Consider the following 18468-nt stretch of genomic DNA (forward strand, 5'->3'; position numbering starts at 1 on the left):
ACTGCAGCTACCAGGCTCCTCCATCCGTGGGATTTTCCAGGCAAGAGTACTGGAGTGGGGTGCCATATAACCAACCTAGACAGCATATTAAAAAGCAGAGACATTACTTTACCAACAGAAGTCCATCTAGTCAAAGTTATGTCTTTCCAAGAGTCATGTATAGATATGAGAGTTGGACTATAAAGAAAGCTGAGTGCCGAAGAATTGATGCTTTTGAACTGTGGTGTTGGAGAAGACTCTTGAGAGTCCCTTGGACTGCAAGGAGATCCAACCAGTCCATCCTAAAGGAGATCAGTCCTGAATATTCATTGGAAGGACTGATGCTGTAGTTGAAGCTCCAATACTTTGGCCACCTGATGGGAAGAACTGACTCATTTGCAAAGACCCTGATGCTGGGAAAGATTTAAGGCAGGAGGAGAAGGGAATGACAGAGGATGAGATGGTTGGATGGCATCACTGGCTTGATGGACATGAGTTTGAGCAAGCTCTGGGGGTTGGTGTTGGACAGGGAAGCCTGGCATGCTACAGTCCACGGGATTGCAAAGAGTCGGACACGACTGAGTGACTGAACTGAACTGATTAATTATTTATGCAATCCTTTACACTCTGGTAAAAATGAAGGGCCCAGACTAGAATATCACCAATGTCTCTTCCACCTCTGACGTTCTAAGTCTAGTCTATAAGATGATTCTGGTGGTTAGTTAGAGTCAAAATGGTAGTATTGTCTTCTTTCCCAGATACCAACCAACTCTTATTAGATTACACATTTCAAATTTAAGAATGATTCTTGCAGATAGAGACATTGCCTTCATAATTTTCCTTTTTATGGTTTTTACAGACATCCAAAGACCAGAAAGCTTGGGAAAAAAAGAAATATGTAGAATATTATTTGGTCCTGGACCATGGTGAGGTAATTATATCAGATAAATGAGTCTTTTAAAATGCTATACTGCATAAGTTTATTATGCAAGATATTAAATAATGGATATGTTCTTAAAATAATGAATATGAACTGTTCTTTTTTATAAATTTAGAAATTTTATATGCATTTAGGCTGATATTTTACCTTTTAAGGAAAGAGTACCTAACATAATATGCATAAACTGATGTTTTTGTACTATAATGCTCCTTTCTTATTGTCTCAAGAATTCCAAACTTATTTTCTAATTAAATTCTTTAATCTAATTAAATTCTTTATGTTAAGTAGTTAAATCATTGGTAAATTAAAGTTTATGCTTATCAGGGAGTGATAAATTTAAAAAAAACTAATAGAATTTTCTGAAAAAGGCACTTTTTGGTAATATTCATTGTTAATCTTTTTTTAAAAAATTTGAAATAAAGCTTTATTTACAAAAGCATGTCATGGGCCAGATTAGGTTCTTAGTTTGCAGATACCTGACCTGCAGAATCCAAAGTGAAAGTTAAAACTATTCCTTTGGCTAACCAGCCTATAAAAGACTTAGGACCACAAACTGAGAAAAATCATCTGTAGCATGTGTGACTGATAAAGGGCTAGATTCTTAACTCGGAAAAATGTTCATCACAAAAAAAAGAAGACAAGGACTCTAATAGAAAACTCTGTAAAGAACTTTTCATTTAGTTACATAACACATGGAACTTTGGTTATAGTTTTGAATGCATTTTAATATATTGATTATTCTAAACCTGAATTTCACATATGTGATCACAAAGGAAAACTTATGATAATATGAGTAAGTTAATTCATTTTTGGCCTCTCTTATTATAGAAAATTTTGACCTCTTATGATATAAAGTTTTATATATATATATATACATATATACTTATTATATAAAGTTTTGACCTTTCTTATTATATAAATTCATTTACTGCTCATATTTCTTTAAATGAATAGACTCTTCCTTGTATTAGTTCTACAGTTTAAGAAGCCATGGTATTTAACTGAAAATACTTTAAGAATAGTTCCTTAGAGCTTTACACTGAACTAGTACTTTATAGGATGAAGCATCATCTTCTAAAGTGCTTTCATTTAGCTAGAGAAATAAGGAAGTGTTTTGTTTTTAATAAGTGTCAACTTTTATAATTGATCATTAATTATAATAAATAAAATTAGTGAAATTGCTATTTTTAGTCTTCTAATTACATTCATTTCTATCAATGTCTATATTTTGTCTGTGCTGTTTTTTAGTTTAAAAGGCACAATCAAGATCAAGAGGAAATAAGAAAGACGGTATTTGAGATGGTCAATTACATCAACATGGTATGATATATTTTATTGAGGGTAGTTTTAACAATTTGCTAGGTGGTTTCATTGGTCATTTCATGAGACAGGGAAGAAAAACCAATACTTCTGAGAATATGGCTGACTGTCTCTTGAAAGGTGACCCTGACTTTGGCTACTTCATTGAATATTAATATTACATGATAGAGAAGTATCTCACCTACTTGCCGCATTATTCTCAGGTCCATCAAGATTTAGAAGGTGGTTTTGTTTCATGGTCTTTGTTTTTCTAAAGCCCAGTAAGAAAATGCTGACATACAAATCCCAATAGAAAACCAAATGGAAAAACCAACTAACCAACCAATGAGATAAGCCAAACTCTGGTACAATAGCAGCTTTCAATACATTATCTCATTTAAACTTTGTACAACCCTAATATATTATTAAACTTAATTTATAGCTAAGGAATTAGCTTCTAAGATACAAAATAACTTGCCTAAAATCACAAAGTTAGAAAACAATAGAGAGAAGACTTAATCTTAGATTGGTTAGATTTCCAAGCCTATTTTCATTGTACAACTGTTGATTCAGTTCCTCAAACATGGTTTTATCATCTAATTTCCATTAAAATTATTTTTATATCTCTTCTATTGAAACCTTGTTAGTTGAACATATGGTTAGCCTACTTCGTTGAAAGGGCTGAATCACCTGTGGTCCTGCAAATACTGTAACAATAAAAATGAAATGAAGGTGGACTCAGTAACCAAGGTCATATCTCATTTTCTCACCACAAAGAGTATGCTGAGTCCTCTTAAGAGACCCCAAGAAGTGGCCATGTTTATTGAGCACTTACTTTGTGCCAAGTATTTTTCTAGATTATGGAAATAAAAAGGTGAACAAAACTGACAAATATCTCTTTCTTCAAGGCATTATTCTTCCCTTCAGGAAGTTAGCATTCTTGTTCAAAGAGGCAAACAAGTCAAATGAAGAGTGTGTAAGATGATGATATGTGCTATAAAGAATAATAAAACAGGTTTTAAAAAGAGAGAAAGAGAAAGGAAGAGAAAGATTTAGATGCATGCATTGTGGTTTGGTGTTTTGTGTTTTTTGTTTTTTTTTTCTTGTTTTTGGCTATGTTAATTCTTTGTTGCAGCACTCAGGTTCTTCGTCGGGGCATGCACACTACTCTGGTTGCGATGCATGGGCCCTCTGGTTATGGTGTGAGCGTTTAGTTGCCTGCAGCATGTGGGATCTTAGTTCCCTGATCAGGGATCAAACTGCAGTCACCCTGCATTGGAAGATGGTTTCTTTACCAGAGAACCACCAGTGAAGTCCTGAGGCGAGATATCTTGGGTGCTGTGTTAAATAGGGACGTCATCTCTAATAGGGTAATATTTGAACAGAGACTTGTAGGAAAGAAACAGATATAACCCTAGGAAGAGCAAATGACCTGAGTGCAGAACCTAGATTGCCTGGCTTGAGGAGTAAGTGGAAGGCCAGGGCCAAGAGAGGGAGATGACATCTAAAGGTAGTGGTGGCCAAAACTTGAAGGCCCTAGTGAGCCTTTGAAAGGACTTTGCTATTTTTTTTTAATTAAAACATAGTTGATTTACAATTTTGTATTAATTTCTGCTGTACAGCAAAGTGATTCAGTTATACATTTATGTACATTCTTTTTATATTCTTTTTCATTATGGTTTATCACAGGATAAACCATTTCAAAGTATGTACGATTTATACTGAGTATAGTTTCCTGTGCTACACAGTAGGACCTTGTTGTTTATCCATCCTATAAATAATAGCTTGTGTCAGCTAATCTCAAACTCCTAATCCACTCCCCCATGCCACCCTCTCCCCCTTGGCAACTACAAGTCGGTTCTCTATGTCTGAGAGTCTGTTTCTATTTCATGAGTAAGTTCATTTATGTTATATTTTAGATTCCACAGATAAGTGATCACAGATGTTATTTAGGACTTTGTTATTCTTAATGAGTGAGGAAGACACTAGAAAGCCTGAACTGAGATGTGACATGTTTAGATCTGTGTTCTTAAAAAGATGACTTTGGCTGTTCTGTTGACGATAAACTGAAGGAGTGTAAGAGCAGAAACAAGGCCAGGTATGGGAACTGTGTCATAATTCAGGCTAAGAGATGGTGGTGGCTTGAGAGAAACCAGTGATGGGTGACCTATTGAGAAGGTCTGATCTCTGGATAGAGTGACTTGAGTTTAGAAGGTGGATGGGATATAAGAAGCATAAAAAAGAGAGAAGTCAGGTGCCATCAAGGGTTTTGACCTGAGCAACTTCAAGAATGTGAAGCAATGGTGGGGGGACAATGGCAACCTTTCAGAGAAGACATTAGGCTTTCCATTTTGGACACATCAACTTTGAGGTAGCTTTTTGCACAAAGACTTCTAGGTGTAAATCCTGAAGACACAAGATTGGAGTTCAGGGCAAGGTCTGGGTGAAGATATAAATCTATACTTTTTTTAAACTTGGTCATTATTTATTTATTTTTAATTTATTTTTAAGTTGGATTCTAATTGTTTTACAATGCTGGGTTAGTTTCTACAATAGTGTGAATTAGCTATGTGTATAGCACACATAGGTGGCATAAGATGGGTCAGCAAACTGTGGCATGTGGACCAACTGTGGGCTGTTGCCTCTTTATAAAATAAAGCTTTATTCAATCATAGCCATGCCCATTTGTTTACATTGTCTCTGGTTGCTCTCCTGCTGCAATACCAAAGGTGGTGAGTAATTGCAGCCAAGACCATGTGGCCTCAAAGCCTAAAATATTTTCTATCTGGACCTTTACAGAAAATATTTGTAAAATCACCAGGGAAATGGGTGTAGGTAAGCAGGAAAAGGACACAAAAATATATCCTTGAAAGACTTCTTTGAGGAGGAGCAAGAGGGGAGGAAGTGAGACCAAGGAATAGACAGTAAAGAAAAGAAGAGGAAAAGTTGTGGTTGTGGAAGCTACCTGAAACAAATATCTATCAAGGGAAGACATAATCAATGATGTGAGATGCTCCTGAGGACCAGGGACTGGCCATTGGATTTAACAAAGGAGAAATTATTGTTCTCCTGGATGAAGCAACACACTGTAAAAATCATGATTTTAGGGAGTCCAGAAACAATGAGAGAAGTGAACTTAGAAACAGCAAATACAGATTTTTTTTTTTTCTGGAAGTTTTTGCTATAAATGGGAGCAGAGAAATGGGGCATAATTCAAAGGAGGAAAAATCACAAAGAGAAATCCCCCCACCACAATGAGGCATCTTTTTGATTCTGATGAGAATCATTGCGCAGAAGGCTAAACACTGACAATGCAAAGAAGATGGAAAAATTGCTAGAGGAATCTCTGATATGGGGTGAGATGGTAGGTCTGGTGCATAAGGGAGGAAATTGGCCTTGGGCTCACAGACCTGTCATTCATACAGTGAAGAAGGGGAAGTACAGGTTGTTTGAACAGATGTAGACCAGTGTGAGTGGATGGGTGGAGCTTGTGGAAATTCTCTTCTGGTTGCATCTGTACTCTTCAATAACTCTGCTCAAAGTGGGGACTTGAAAGAGAGTGCCAGAATGTTTAAGAAAGAGAGGCATGTGCAGAAGGCTGTGAGAGTGAATGGACTTTGGAAATACAGCAGGTTTGCTGGAGGGTGGTTCAGACCACTTGAGGTTAGTAGTCATGTCTTCTGAGTGAAAGCAGTCAGCATCATTTGCTTTCCCCTATCTGAAATCAGAGCTTGATGGAGGAGAAACAGAAAGGACACTTTATTTTAACCAGTGCTGAAGTTTTGTCAGGTGGGTGAAAAAAAGGAAGAGAGAAATAAGAAAGTTGGAAAACAAGCAAAGCAATATTTTAATCTGGTTAGATTTTTACCTCCCTTTTGATGATAACTGCATACCTCAACACTTTTCTTGTTTTCTTTTTTAAAAAATGTCTTCTCCAATTTCTTAGCACGGAGTTTCCCCAAGAGAAAGTCTTAACTGTGGTTTTCCCCAGCTTTATTGAGATATATTTGACCTATTATATTGGACAGATTTAAGGCATTCAATATGCTGATTTGGTATATTGCAAAATGATTAGTTTGGCTAACCTGATAGGTAGGCTAACACCTCCATCATGTCACATGATTCCATCAGCTTTTTGTTTTTTTTTTTTTAATGATGAGAACATTTAGAGATCTACCCTTTTTGCAATTTTGAAGCATAGAATACATTATCATAAACTGTAATCCCCATATTGTACATTAGATCCCCAGAACTTACTTATCTTATAACTGGAAGTTTGTACTCTTTGACCGACACTGTGTGGTTTTACAAACTACAGTAGCAATATAAGTTTTTATCTGTGAAGTAAGTGTATTGGCTCATAAGCGTAACTGGTTATTTCTAAAGGTATCCTATATGTGCTGTAGATTCTTTGGTTCAATTCGTCGGATAACAGAGGTCCCTTACTTTATTGTAACTCATTTGTATGCAGGACTTTTCCATGTAGCTTTTTCCTTTTCTGATGTTCAAATCAGCACTGAGTCAAGCTTGCTAATTCGTTTTAAAAATTTATTTATTTTCCATAGCAAGATTTTTTTTAACATTTTATTTTGTATTGAAGTATAGCCAATGAACAATATTGTGATAGTTTCAGGTGAACAGTGAAGGGACTCAGCCATACATATATGTGTATCCATTCTCCTCCAAACTCCTCTCCCATTCAGGCTGCTACATAACACTGAACAGAGTTCTTTGTGCTGTACGGTAGGTCCTTGTTGGTTATCCATTTTAAATATAGCCAAGCTTGTTAATTCTGAAAAATTATGACTCTGAGAATGTTACATTGCAATTGAGGAAATACATTTATAGTGAAATCATAGTCATGAACTACTAGCAGGATATTTTGATATTTCTTGAGGTTGGAAGCAGGAAAAGTTTGTTTCAACAGACCCTTTGTCACCAAAAAAAGTTTATACACCTGAACTAAGTGTCTGTCTTGCCTACAAACGGGGATGCTAGCGTCTGCCAAAAGAGATGGTAACTTCCATTACACAAGTATGTCTGGAAATAAGGTTTTTACAGTGTAGTTGTAAATAAGTTTGAAAATCTGGAGTACATAGAAAATATTAAAAGATAATAGCGCCATAATGAATAGTTGCTTTGCTATTTTTTTCTTTTTTAACAGCTTTATAAAAAGCTCAATACTTACGTGGCCTTAATTGGGATGGAGATCTGGAATGACAAAGACAAGATAGATATATCTTCCAAAGCAAGCCTCACTTTAGAAAATTTTGCTAAATGGAGGACAGCTGTCCTCCTGAAGAGAAAGCACCATGATGTTGCTCAGCTACTCACGTATGTATAGATTTTCCCCCTTTTTATATTCTGTGGTATCTGGCATAGACAGCTTGGAAAGTCTTGGCAAAGCAAATGGTATCTCGAAACATTACAGATTTACACATAGGGTGCTAAAAGTTTACAAAATATTCTTTTGGATCTTACGTTGCATGTGGTCTTCTTTTCTTTTTTTTTTTAAAGAGAGAAGTTATATGGGAGCAAAGATTCATCAGAAGCTTTTTTTATTGTTATTTGGTCTGTAACAGAACAGAAAGACAGGGTTTAGATAATGGGGGCTTCCCTGATGTCTCAGCAGTAAATAACCTGCTTGCCAATGCAGGAGACACAGTTTTAATCCTTGGGTTGGGAAGATCCCCTGGAGGAGGAAATGGCAACCAACTCCAGTATTCTTGCCTGGAAAATCCCAAGGACTGAGGAGCCTGGTGGACTATAGTCCATAGGGTCACAAAGAGTTGGATACTACTTAGCGACTGAATAACAGCAGCAGCAGCTACACAGGATATGAATACTGCAAAGCTGGTTCATTGGGGTTATCTTTGAAGGATAGCCACCACAGTCTCTTAGTTTGGAAAGTAGAATTCCAGACTCAAAGACTCAGCACAAGACATACCTTATTTTTTGGAACTACTAACACAACAGAAGTATCGATATTTAATGACTGAGCTACAAACATAACAAGATGGGAATTAAACTTTTACTAGACTGGCTAGTAACCTCAGATATGCAGATGACACCACCCTTATGGCAGATAGTGAAGAGGAACTAAAATGTCTCTTGATGAAAGCGAAAGAGGAGAGTGAAGAAGTTGGCTTAAAGCTCAACGTTCAGAAAACTAAGATCATGGCATCTGGTCCCATCACTTCATGGGAAATAGATGGGGAAACAGTGGAAACAGTGGCAGACTTTATTTTTTGGGGCTCCAAAATCACTGCAGATGGTGATTGCAGCCATGAAATTAAAAGTCACTTACTCCTTGAAAGGAAAGTTATGACCAACCTAGACAGCATATTCAAAAGCAGAGACTACTTTGCCAACGAAGGTCCGTCTAGTCAAGGCTATGGTTTTCCCAGTGGTCATGTATGGATGTGAGAGTTGGATTGTGAACAAAGCTGAGCACCAAAGAATTGATGCTTTTGAGCTGTGGTGTTGGAGAAGACTCTTTCCAACCAGTCCATTCTAAAGGAGATCAGTCCTGAGTGTTCATTGGAAGGACTGAAGCTAAAGCTGAAACTCCAGTACTTTGGCCACCTCATGCAAAGAATTGACTCATTGGGAAAGACTCTCATGCTGGGAGGGATTGGGGGCAGGAGGAGAAGGGGATGACAGAGGATGGCATCACCAACTCGATGGACATGAGTTTGGGTAAACTCCGGGAGTTGGTGATGGACAGGGAGGCCTGGTGTGCTGCGATTCATGGGGTTGCAAAGAGTCAGATGCAACTGAGCGACTGAACTGAACTGAACTGAACACTGGCTCCAGGATAAAGCTCAAATTGTAGTAGAATCTACTGTTGTGAAATAATTAAGGTAGAGAGATATAAATCATGGCCAGGATGACAGATTGTACAGATAAGGCATGGTAATCCAATATCAAGAGTAGATTTCCTGAATAGACCAGAATAAACAGGATAAAAGGACTAAAAAGATAATGGTAGAGGAAATAACTGTGCTATCATGTGTAAATTGAGTCTTACCATTTTTCTGACAAATTAACAAAATACACCTATACCTGTGCATCATCAGGTAGGAATCTAATACAGACTCTAAGATTCCAAATGAACTCTCTCCACTGGAAAGAGAAAGCAAAATAGTGAACTCCATAATGGAGGAGAATTTTATTTTTTATAAATGAGCTAGGAGCAAGAATTAAATCCACAAGAATGTAGACTTGAATATAAAAATTTTCTAATATAATTTTAAAAGAGAATACAAATGCCATAAATATTTAAAGTATCATGAATGACACAAAGTATCATTTCAAAATAACAGATAATGCCGTAAGGAACGGAAAGTGGAAGTTCTCTAATTTCCTCATTTTTTTATGGCAAAATGTACACTTTCCATTCATGATCTTGATAAACGGGAAAATACAGGTTCAAATTTTGCATCTACTAAGGGAATTTGAAAAATAATGCATACTTTGCAAATTTCTAGAGACAGACCACAGTGACCATCTTGAACAGATAGCACAACAGTAATAACCAAAAAAGCACATGGTATAATTACAAATTGAAAGGAAAACAAAATGGAATAAATTTAAATAAAAGAAATTAAAATGACTAAAGACCAAATATATTATCTATGTGAACAAATGCAAGTAGTTAAAATATCTCTTAAACAGGATAGATATTTCAATTGTGTAATGAAATTTCATTTCAATTGCATATTTCAATGATACAAAAGCTTTCAGAATGGGCCCAAATTCCAAATCCAGCTACAGCTATAGCAGTACTAAAAGAAAATCAAAGTAAACATATATGAAAATATATGAGGAAAATATAAATTAAAATGAAAGATATTTCACTTTAACATATATTTATATACATATATAATTTAATTTATATTTATAAAGCAAAAATATTAACAGTGGTTACACCCAGATGCCTGGGCTTAGATGGTATGACAGCCATCATATAAAAAAAGTATCGTGAGTTTCTCTGCTAATCAGCATTCTAGAGGAACTGTCTACAGAAAAAATGTCTATTATTAGAATCATGAGTGCCTGCTACGTTGTTTCAGTTGTGTCTGACTTTTTGCAACCCCGCGGACCATAGCCCATTTCATGGGATTCTCCAGGCAAGAATATAGGAGTTGGTTGCCATTTCCTCCTCCAGGGGATCTTTCCCACCCAGGAATCAGAGTCTCTTATGTATCCTGTATTGGCAATTATTTACCACTAGCCCCACCTGGGAAGCCCAATTAGAATCATAAGTTATATCAATTTCTTTCTTTTTCACAGGACAGTAGCATTTTCTGGAACAACTGTGGGCCTTGCTTACCTGTCTACAATGTGCTCTCCTGATTTTTCTGCTGGCGTCATTATGGTTTGTTTAAAGATAAAATTGCTGGTTCTACAGTTCAAGTCTGTCAAGGGCTGTTGTGCTGAATCTATGGAGAAAATATTGTTTTTCTCATTTAATCTGTTGATGTGGGAAATAACATTGATTGAATTTCAAATATTGACTCAATCTTGCACATTCACCATAAACCTGGCATGGTCATAATGTATTATATCTTGTATATATTGCTAAATTCAACATGTTAACATATCATGAGGATTTTTGCGTCTATATTTGGGATATTAGTCTGTAGTTGTCTTTTCCTATAATATGTATTTTTCAGGTTTTGCTCTCAGGGCAAATATCAGTATAAACTTGACCATATACAGTGATGTGCAGTTTTCAATTTTATTGAATATTTGAATAAAATCAGGTTTGTTTCTAGAATATTTGAGTAAAATCAGTATTGTTGTTGTTTAGTTGCTAAGTCGTGTCTGACTGTTTTGCCACACCATAGACTATAGCCTACCAGGCTTCTTTGTCCATGGGATTTCCCAGGCAAGAATAATGGAGAGGGTTGCCATTTCCTCCTCTGGGGGATGTTCCCGACCCAGGGATCAAACCTACATCTCTTACATCTCTTGCATTGGCAGGCAGATTCTTTACCCCTAAGCACCAGGGAAGCCCCAAATCGGTAGTATAACATAGTAAAATGTTCAGTACAATTCACCAGTAAAACCATACAGGCCAGATATTTTTTGTTGCAAGGTTTTTAAGCATGCAATCAGTTCTTCAATAGATACAGAGCTACTTAGGTTATTTATCTCTTCTTAAGTAAGCCATGGTAGTTTGTGTTTCAAGGAAAGTTGTCCATTTAATTTAAGTTGGCATAAATTTGTTGATGATATTTCCTTACTATCTTTTTAATGTATGTAGAATATATAGTGATTTCCCCTCTGTCATTCATGATATTAGTAATTTGTGTGTGTGTGGAGTGGGGGAGGGTTTCCCCATGATCAGTTTGGCTAGGGTATATCAATTTTATTGATCCCAGAGAATCAGTTTTAGCTTTACTAATGCTCCTATGGTTTTCCTGGTTTCTATTTCATTGATTTCCATTCTTGTCTTGACTATTGATTCTTTTCTTGCTTTCTCTGTATTTAATTTGTTCTTTTTTAGTTAAGTAAGGAAGAATTTTAAATCATGAACTTGAGACTTTTCTTCTTTTCAAATATGATCATTTAATGCTATTAATTTCTTACTATGCACTGTTTTAGCTGCATCTGAGATATTTGGATATGTGTGTTTTCATTTTTATTAAGTTAATATTTTTTATAATCTTCATTTTGATTTCTTTTTGGACTCAAGTATTATTTAGATATTCAGGTCAATTTAGATTTGATCTATTTATCATAGAATGTTCCTCTTTTTCCTGAATTATTCCTGTTGTAAAGTCTACCTTATCTGATATGATTATAATACTTTGTGGATGGTTTACTTGATACAACGTTTTCCTTCCTTTAATTTTTAACATATGGACTTCTTTCCATTTAAAGAAGATTTATACTAGACAGTGTACACCTGGGTTTTTTTTTTAATCTAGTCTGAAAATATGCATTTTACATTGTATGCTTAAGTAATTTATATGTAATACATTACTGATATTGTTGAACTAAGATCTGTCATCTTGCTAGATGTTTCCTATACCATCTCTCCTATTTTTTCTGCCTTTTTAGAATTGAATATTCAAAAAATAATTTCATTTACCTCCATTATTAGATTTTTGTTGATTTTTCTTTTTAATGGTTGCTGGGATTTATTATACATCTCTGCTTATCTGTTTTACCTTTGTTGTTGCTATTGTTCAGTCACTCAGTTCAGTCTGACTTTTTGCAATCCCAAGGACTGCAGCACACCAGGCTTCCCTCTATTTTTCCTCTATTTCCTTGCATTGTTCACTTAAGAAGGCTTTATTATCTCTCCTTGCTATTCTCTGGAACTCTACATTCATTTGGGTATATCTTTCCCTTTCTCCTTTGCCTTTCACTTCTCTTCTTTTTTCAGCTATTTGTAAGGCCTCCTCAGACAACCATTTTGCTTCTTGAATTTCTTTTTCTTTGGGATGGTTTTGATCACTGCCTCCTGTACAATGTTATGAACCCCTGTCCATAGTTCTTCAGGCACTCTATCAGATCTAACCCCTTGAATCTATTTGCATATCCATTGTATAATCATAAGGAATTTGATTTAGGTCATATCTGAATGGCTTAGTGGTTTTCCCTACTTTCTTCAACTTAAGTCTGAATTTTGCAATAAGGAGCTCATGATCTGAGTCACAGTCAGCTCCAGGTCCCATTTCTTCTGACTGTGTAGAGCCTCTCCATCTTTGTCTGCAAATAATATAATCAATCTGATTCTTGTATTCCACTATCTGATGAGTAGAGTCATCTCTTGTGTTGTTGGCAGAGGGTATTCTATGACCAGTGCATTCTCTTGGCAAACTCTATTAGCCTTTGCTCTGCTTCATTTTGGAGAAGGAAATGGCAATCCATTCCAATACTCTTGCCTGGAGAATCCCTTGGACAGAGGAGCCTAGCAGGCTACAGTCCATAGGGTTGCAGAGTCAGACATGACTGAGCAACTCACACACACATACACACACACTGCTTCATTTTGTACTTCAAGACAAAACTTTCCTGTTACTCCAGGTATCTCTTGACTTCCTATTTTTGTATTCCAATCCCCTATGATGAAAAAGACATCTTTTTTTGGTGTTAGTTCTAAAAGGTCTTGTAGGTCTTCATAGAACCATTCAACATCAGTTTCTTTGGCATTAGGGACATAGACTTGGATTACTGTGATGTTGAATGGTTTGCCTTGGAAATGAACCAAGATCATTCTGTCATTTTTTGAGGCTGCACTCGTACTGCATTTTGGACTCTTTTGTTGATTGTGAAGGCTACTCCATTCTTCTAAAGGATTCTCATCCACAGGAGTAGATATAATGATCATCTGAATTAAATTCGCCTATTCCCATCCAATTTAGCTCACTGATTCCTAAAATGTTGATGTTCATTCTGTCATCTCCTGTTTGACCACTTCCAGTTTATCTTGATTCATGGACCTCCTATGCAATTTTGTTCTTTACAGCACTGGACTTCACTTTCACCACCAGATGCGTGCACAACTGCATCCGCACAAATGCACAATGCATTTCCGCTTTGGCCCAGCCTCTTCACTCTTTCTGGAGCTATTTCTCTGCTCTTCCCCAGTAGCATATTGGACACCTACAGAAGATGAGGTGGGGGGGCTCATCTTCTGGCATCATATCTTTTGCCTTTTCATACTGTTCATGGGGTTCTCAAGGCAAGAATATTCAAGCGGTTTGTCATTTCCTTCTCCAGTAGACCACGTTGACAGGGTGAGGAGGCTGAAGCTAAAATCAGACTCTCTACTCCACTTGGCTACAGTAAAAATATTTAATTATTTCCTGAATGATAATTCAGTTTGCAAACCAGAGGATCTGTCTCTCTATTCTTATCCTCAGGATCACAGTGACGACACACTTCAGGTTGCAGGAACCATGGCCCATGAAATGGGCCATAACTTCGGAATGTTTCATGACAACTACAATTGCAAGTGCCCTTCTATAGAATGTGTGATGGACGGATCATTAAGGTAAGCCTTTCTGGGAAGATGATACTTATTCTTGTTTTGGGTTCACTCTGGGCTATGCTATTCTTTTCTGTCATCTTCAGCAACCTGTTCAAACTTTCAAATTATTAAATAGCAGCATCAGGACATGATCATGGTTGTGGGTCTATACCAGTCTACCTATACCGTCACACTCTTTGTGATGCCAAGTACTGTAGCCCACCAGGCTCCTCTGTCCTTGGAATTCTCCAGGCAAAAACACTGGAATGAATGGCCATTTCCTTCTCCAGAGGGTTTTCCCAAGCCAGGTATCGAACCCAGGTCTCCTGCATTGCAGGCAAACTCTAGCATCTGAGCCATCAAGGAAGCCCCATACCATCACACGGTACTATATATATCATGTAATATTTTTCATTACCTGAAACATAGTTTAAACATATTGTCTCTTTGCTCTTGGGGTGACATGTCACTCTATCCTCATCTTAGGTGCACAAGATCTGGGTTCAGAAGATCATTAGCATTTACCACAGTTTCAATGAATTCAGATTGATTGCTCATGAGGGAAAAGTTTTAGAAGAAAAATCTAATTAAAGAAGAGGAAATTAGAACACTTACTAACACCATACACAAAAGTAAACTCAAACTGGACTAAAGACCTATATGTAAGGTGTAGTACTATAAAACTCTTAGAGGAAAATATAGGTAGAACACTCCTGACATAACACAGCAGGATCTTTTTCTATCCACCTCCTAGAGGATTGAAAATAAAAACAAAAATAAACAAATGGGATCTAATTAAACTTAGAAGCTTTTGCACAGCAAAGGAAACCATAGAATGAAAAGATAACCCTCGGAATGGGAAAAAAAATATTTGCAAATGAAACAACTGACAAGGGATTAACCTTCAAAAAACCACTCATGTAGCTCCATATTTAAAAAAACAGACAATCCAATCAAAAAATGGGCAGAAGATCTAAATGTATATTTTTCCAAAGAAGACATACAGACAGCTAAAAAGCACATGGGAAGGTGCTCAACTCACTCATTATCAGAGAAAGGCAAATCAAAACTACAATGCGGTATCACCTCACACTGCTCAGAATAAAGTGAAGTCGCTCAGTCATATCCAACTCTTTGCGACCCCATGGACAGTAGCCTGCACAAGGCTCCTCCATCCATGGGATTTTCTAGGCAAGAGTACTGGAGTGGGTTGCCATTCCCTTCTCCAGGGAATCTTCCTGACCCAGGGATTGAACCCAGGTCTCCCACATTGTAGACAGACGCTTTACTATCTGAGCCACCAGGGAAAGTCAAAAAAATCTGCAAATAGGGCTTCCCTGGTGGTTCAGTGGCTAGAAGTCTGCTTTGCAATGCAGGCAACAGCAGTTCCGTCACTGGTCCGGAAAGATCCCATATGCTATGGAGCAAGTAAGCCCGTGCGCCACAAATGCTAAGCCCCTCTAGAGCCTGCAAGCCGCAACTACTGAAGCCTGTGCACCTAGAGACTGCGCTCCACAGCAAGAGAAGCCACAGCAATAAAGAGTAGCTTCCACATGCCATAACTAGACAAAATCTGCGTCCAGCAACGAAGACACAACACAACCAAAAGTAAATAAGTAAAATAATTATAAAAAGTACATTTATTTAAAAAAAATAATTACAAACAGTAAATGCTGGAGAGAGTGTGGAGAAAACGGAACCCTCCTACACTGGGGGGAACATAAATTGGTGCAGTCACTATGGAAAACAGTATGAAGGTTCCTCAAAACAATAAAATTAGAGCTACCATACCATCCAGCAGTCCCTCTCTTGGGTATCTATATTGAGAAAAACATAATTCAGAAAGATACATGCACCCTAATGTTTATTGCAGCATAATTTACAATAGCAAGGATATGGAAGCAACTTGACTGTCCATTGACAGAGGAATGGATAAAGAAGATGTGGTTCATATGAAATATTACTTAATCATAAAAAGAATGAAATAATGGCATTTACAGTAACATAGAGGGATCTAGAGATTGTCATATTGAGTGAAGTCAAAGACAAATATATGATATCACTTATACATGGAATCTAAAAATAGGGTATAAATGAACTTATCTATAAAACAGAAATAAAGTTACAGATGTAGAAAACAAACTTATGTTACCAGGGGTTTAGGTGGGGAATATATTGGGAGATTGAGATTGACATATACACTCTACTATACATAAAATAGATATCTAGTAAGGACCTACTGTATAGCACAGGGAACTCTACTCAGTATTTTGTAATGGCCTGTATGGGAATAGAATCTTAAAAAGAATGGACTTATATATATAACTGATTCACTTTGTATCTGTATACCTGAAACTAGCACAGCATTATGCATCAAACATACTCTAACAGAATTTTTTTTTAAAAAAAGAATGTTCTCACAGGAAGATGAAGAGAAAGTCTTTAAAAAGAGATTACATACTCCTGCCTCTTCTGAGGCAAAACTGCCCTGGAATTTTATCTTTAAAAACCCCACAGTTCCTTTGATGTGTTCATTTTCTCTTGTATTTCCCTCTCTCAGTTCACATAGGCTAAAGTTAAGTCTCCCATGCTCTTCCACAGAATAGAATATGACTTGCAGGCCAGTTACATATCTTATGCTATCTCTTCCAGATATCACTGCATTTTTATTAAAAATTTTTTTTAATTTTTATTTAAGTACAGTTGATTTACAATGCTATATTCTTCTGTACAGCAAAGTGACTCATATATATATATGTATATACATATGTATATATATGCACATGTATATATATATATTATTTTTCATATTCTTTCCCATTATGGTTTGTCACAGAATATTGAATATAGTTTCCTGTGCCACACAGTAAGACCTTGTTGTTTGTCCATTCTATATATGAAAGTTTGCCTCTGTTAATTCCAAACCCCCATTCCTTCCCTCCTCTCTTCCCACCACTGCCTTTTTAAACCTCATCCTTATTTGTGGAATGAAAAGAGGCTATCAATTTAACTTCCTCTGAAGGAAAGTGAATTCTTAAACATATAAGTAAACATAATTTTAGTGCCTTTAGTGTTTCTCAACCAAAATGACCTAAGGCTGAATGAATGAGATTATCAGAATAAATTAGAAGAATTTTCAGTTTATTAAACAGCAGCCTGGATGCTCTATTTTGAGATGTGGCCATACTTGCTCATTAAGCTGGAGGTGTTTCTACTTGCCCAGGTGAGCTAATTCAGGCACAAAAAAATGAGCTCATGATTTAGCAGCTTCTGAGTGGATTTCATTCACTCTTTTGGGTTATATTTTGAGTATATCACACTCAGCATCTGATGGTTCTCCCTATCTACTCAGTGTGATTGTATTGTTTTCTCTTTCCTTACCTTTACAGCAAAAATATACCTACAGCCTTCAGTTCCTGCAGCCGGGCCAGCTTTGAAAAATTCTTTGAAGATAAATTATCCAATTGCCTCTTTAATGTTCCACTGCCTACAGATATCATATCCACCCCGATCTGTGGGAACCAGTTGGTAGAAATGGGAGAAGACTGTGATTGTGGGACCCCTGAGGTACCATCAGCTCTTTTTAAAATGATTTAGTTTGTTTTTCAATTGCTTAAGAGATGAACTGTAAAAGAACATATGTGTGCGTGCTAAGTCGCTTCAGTAATGTCTGAGTCTTTGGGACCCCATGGACCGTAGCCTGCCATATGTCTCTGTCCATAGGACTCTCCACGCAAGAATACTGGAGTGGATTGCCATGCCCTCCTCCAGGGGATCTTCCCCATCCAGGGATTGAACAGGAGTCTCTTACATCTCCTGCACTGGCAGCCTGTCCTTTACGACTTTCCCACCTGGGAAACCCAAATGAACCTTGTGTTTCCTGTAATTTTGTAGATTTGTGTTTGTAGACAGTGGTCAGGTCAACCTTTCTCACAAAAAAAAAACGCTGAATTGCTTAAGATCTTTCTTGTTTCCTTCTCAAGATTCCTTCCCCATCTTCTGTTTTATAAATTCCACCCGCCAGCTTGGGCTTCATGTTCTCAACCCTCCTTTTTTGGGAGAAATACCTCATGTTTCTTAAGTGCCTAAGACTTAACTAGGCAGTTACTTTAGACCCAGCTCTATGCTAGATCTCAGAGAGTGGAAATAGCTTGCTTAGGGTGATTGGGCTGGTAAATGGAGGAGCCAAAATCTGGATTCAGGTGTTAGGTGTGTTTGTTTTAGCAACCCTGGAGCCTCCCTGCCCTGGGATTCAATCATT

At 36.9% G+C, this 18468-nt stretch overlaps 1 protein-coding gene across 1 annotated transcript in view; it reads left to right on the plus strand.

Moving 5' to 3' along the window:
- Positions 1-18468, plus strand: part of ADAM28 (ADAM metallopeptidase domain 28) — a 74049-nt gene that overhangs the window by 21558 nt on the left and 34023 nt on the right. The window contains exons 7-12 of the mRNA XM_052645216.1: positions 839-910; positions 2168-2239; positions 7383-7552; positions 10514-10598; positions 14101-14231; positions 17597-17774. Of these exons, the coding sequence (XP_052501176.1) occupies positions 839-910; positions 2168-2239; positions 7383-7552; positions 10514-10598; positions 14101-14231; positions 17597-17774 (708 nt within the window). The remainder of the gene's footprint in view (positions 1-838; positions 911-2167; positions 2240-7382; positions 7553-10513; positions 10599-14100; positions 14232-17596; positions 17775-18468) is intronic.

The sequence above is a fragment of the Budorcas taxicolor genome, chromosome 8 (genome assembly GCF_023091745.1).
Source record: "Budorcas taxicolor isolate Tak-1 chromosome 8, Takin1.1, whole genome shotgun sequence".
NCBI lineage: Eukaryota > Metazoa > Chordata > Mammalia > Artiodactyla > Bovidae > Budorcas > Budorcas taxicolor.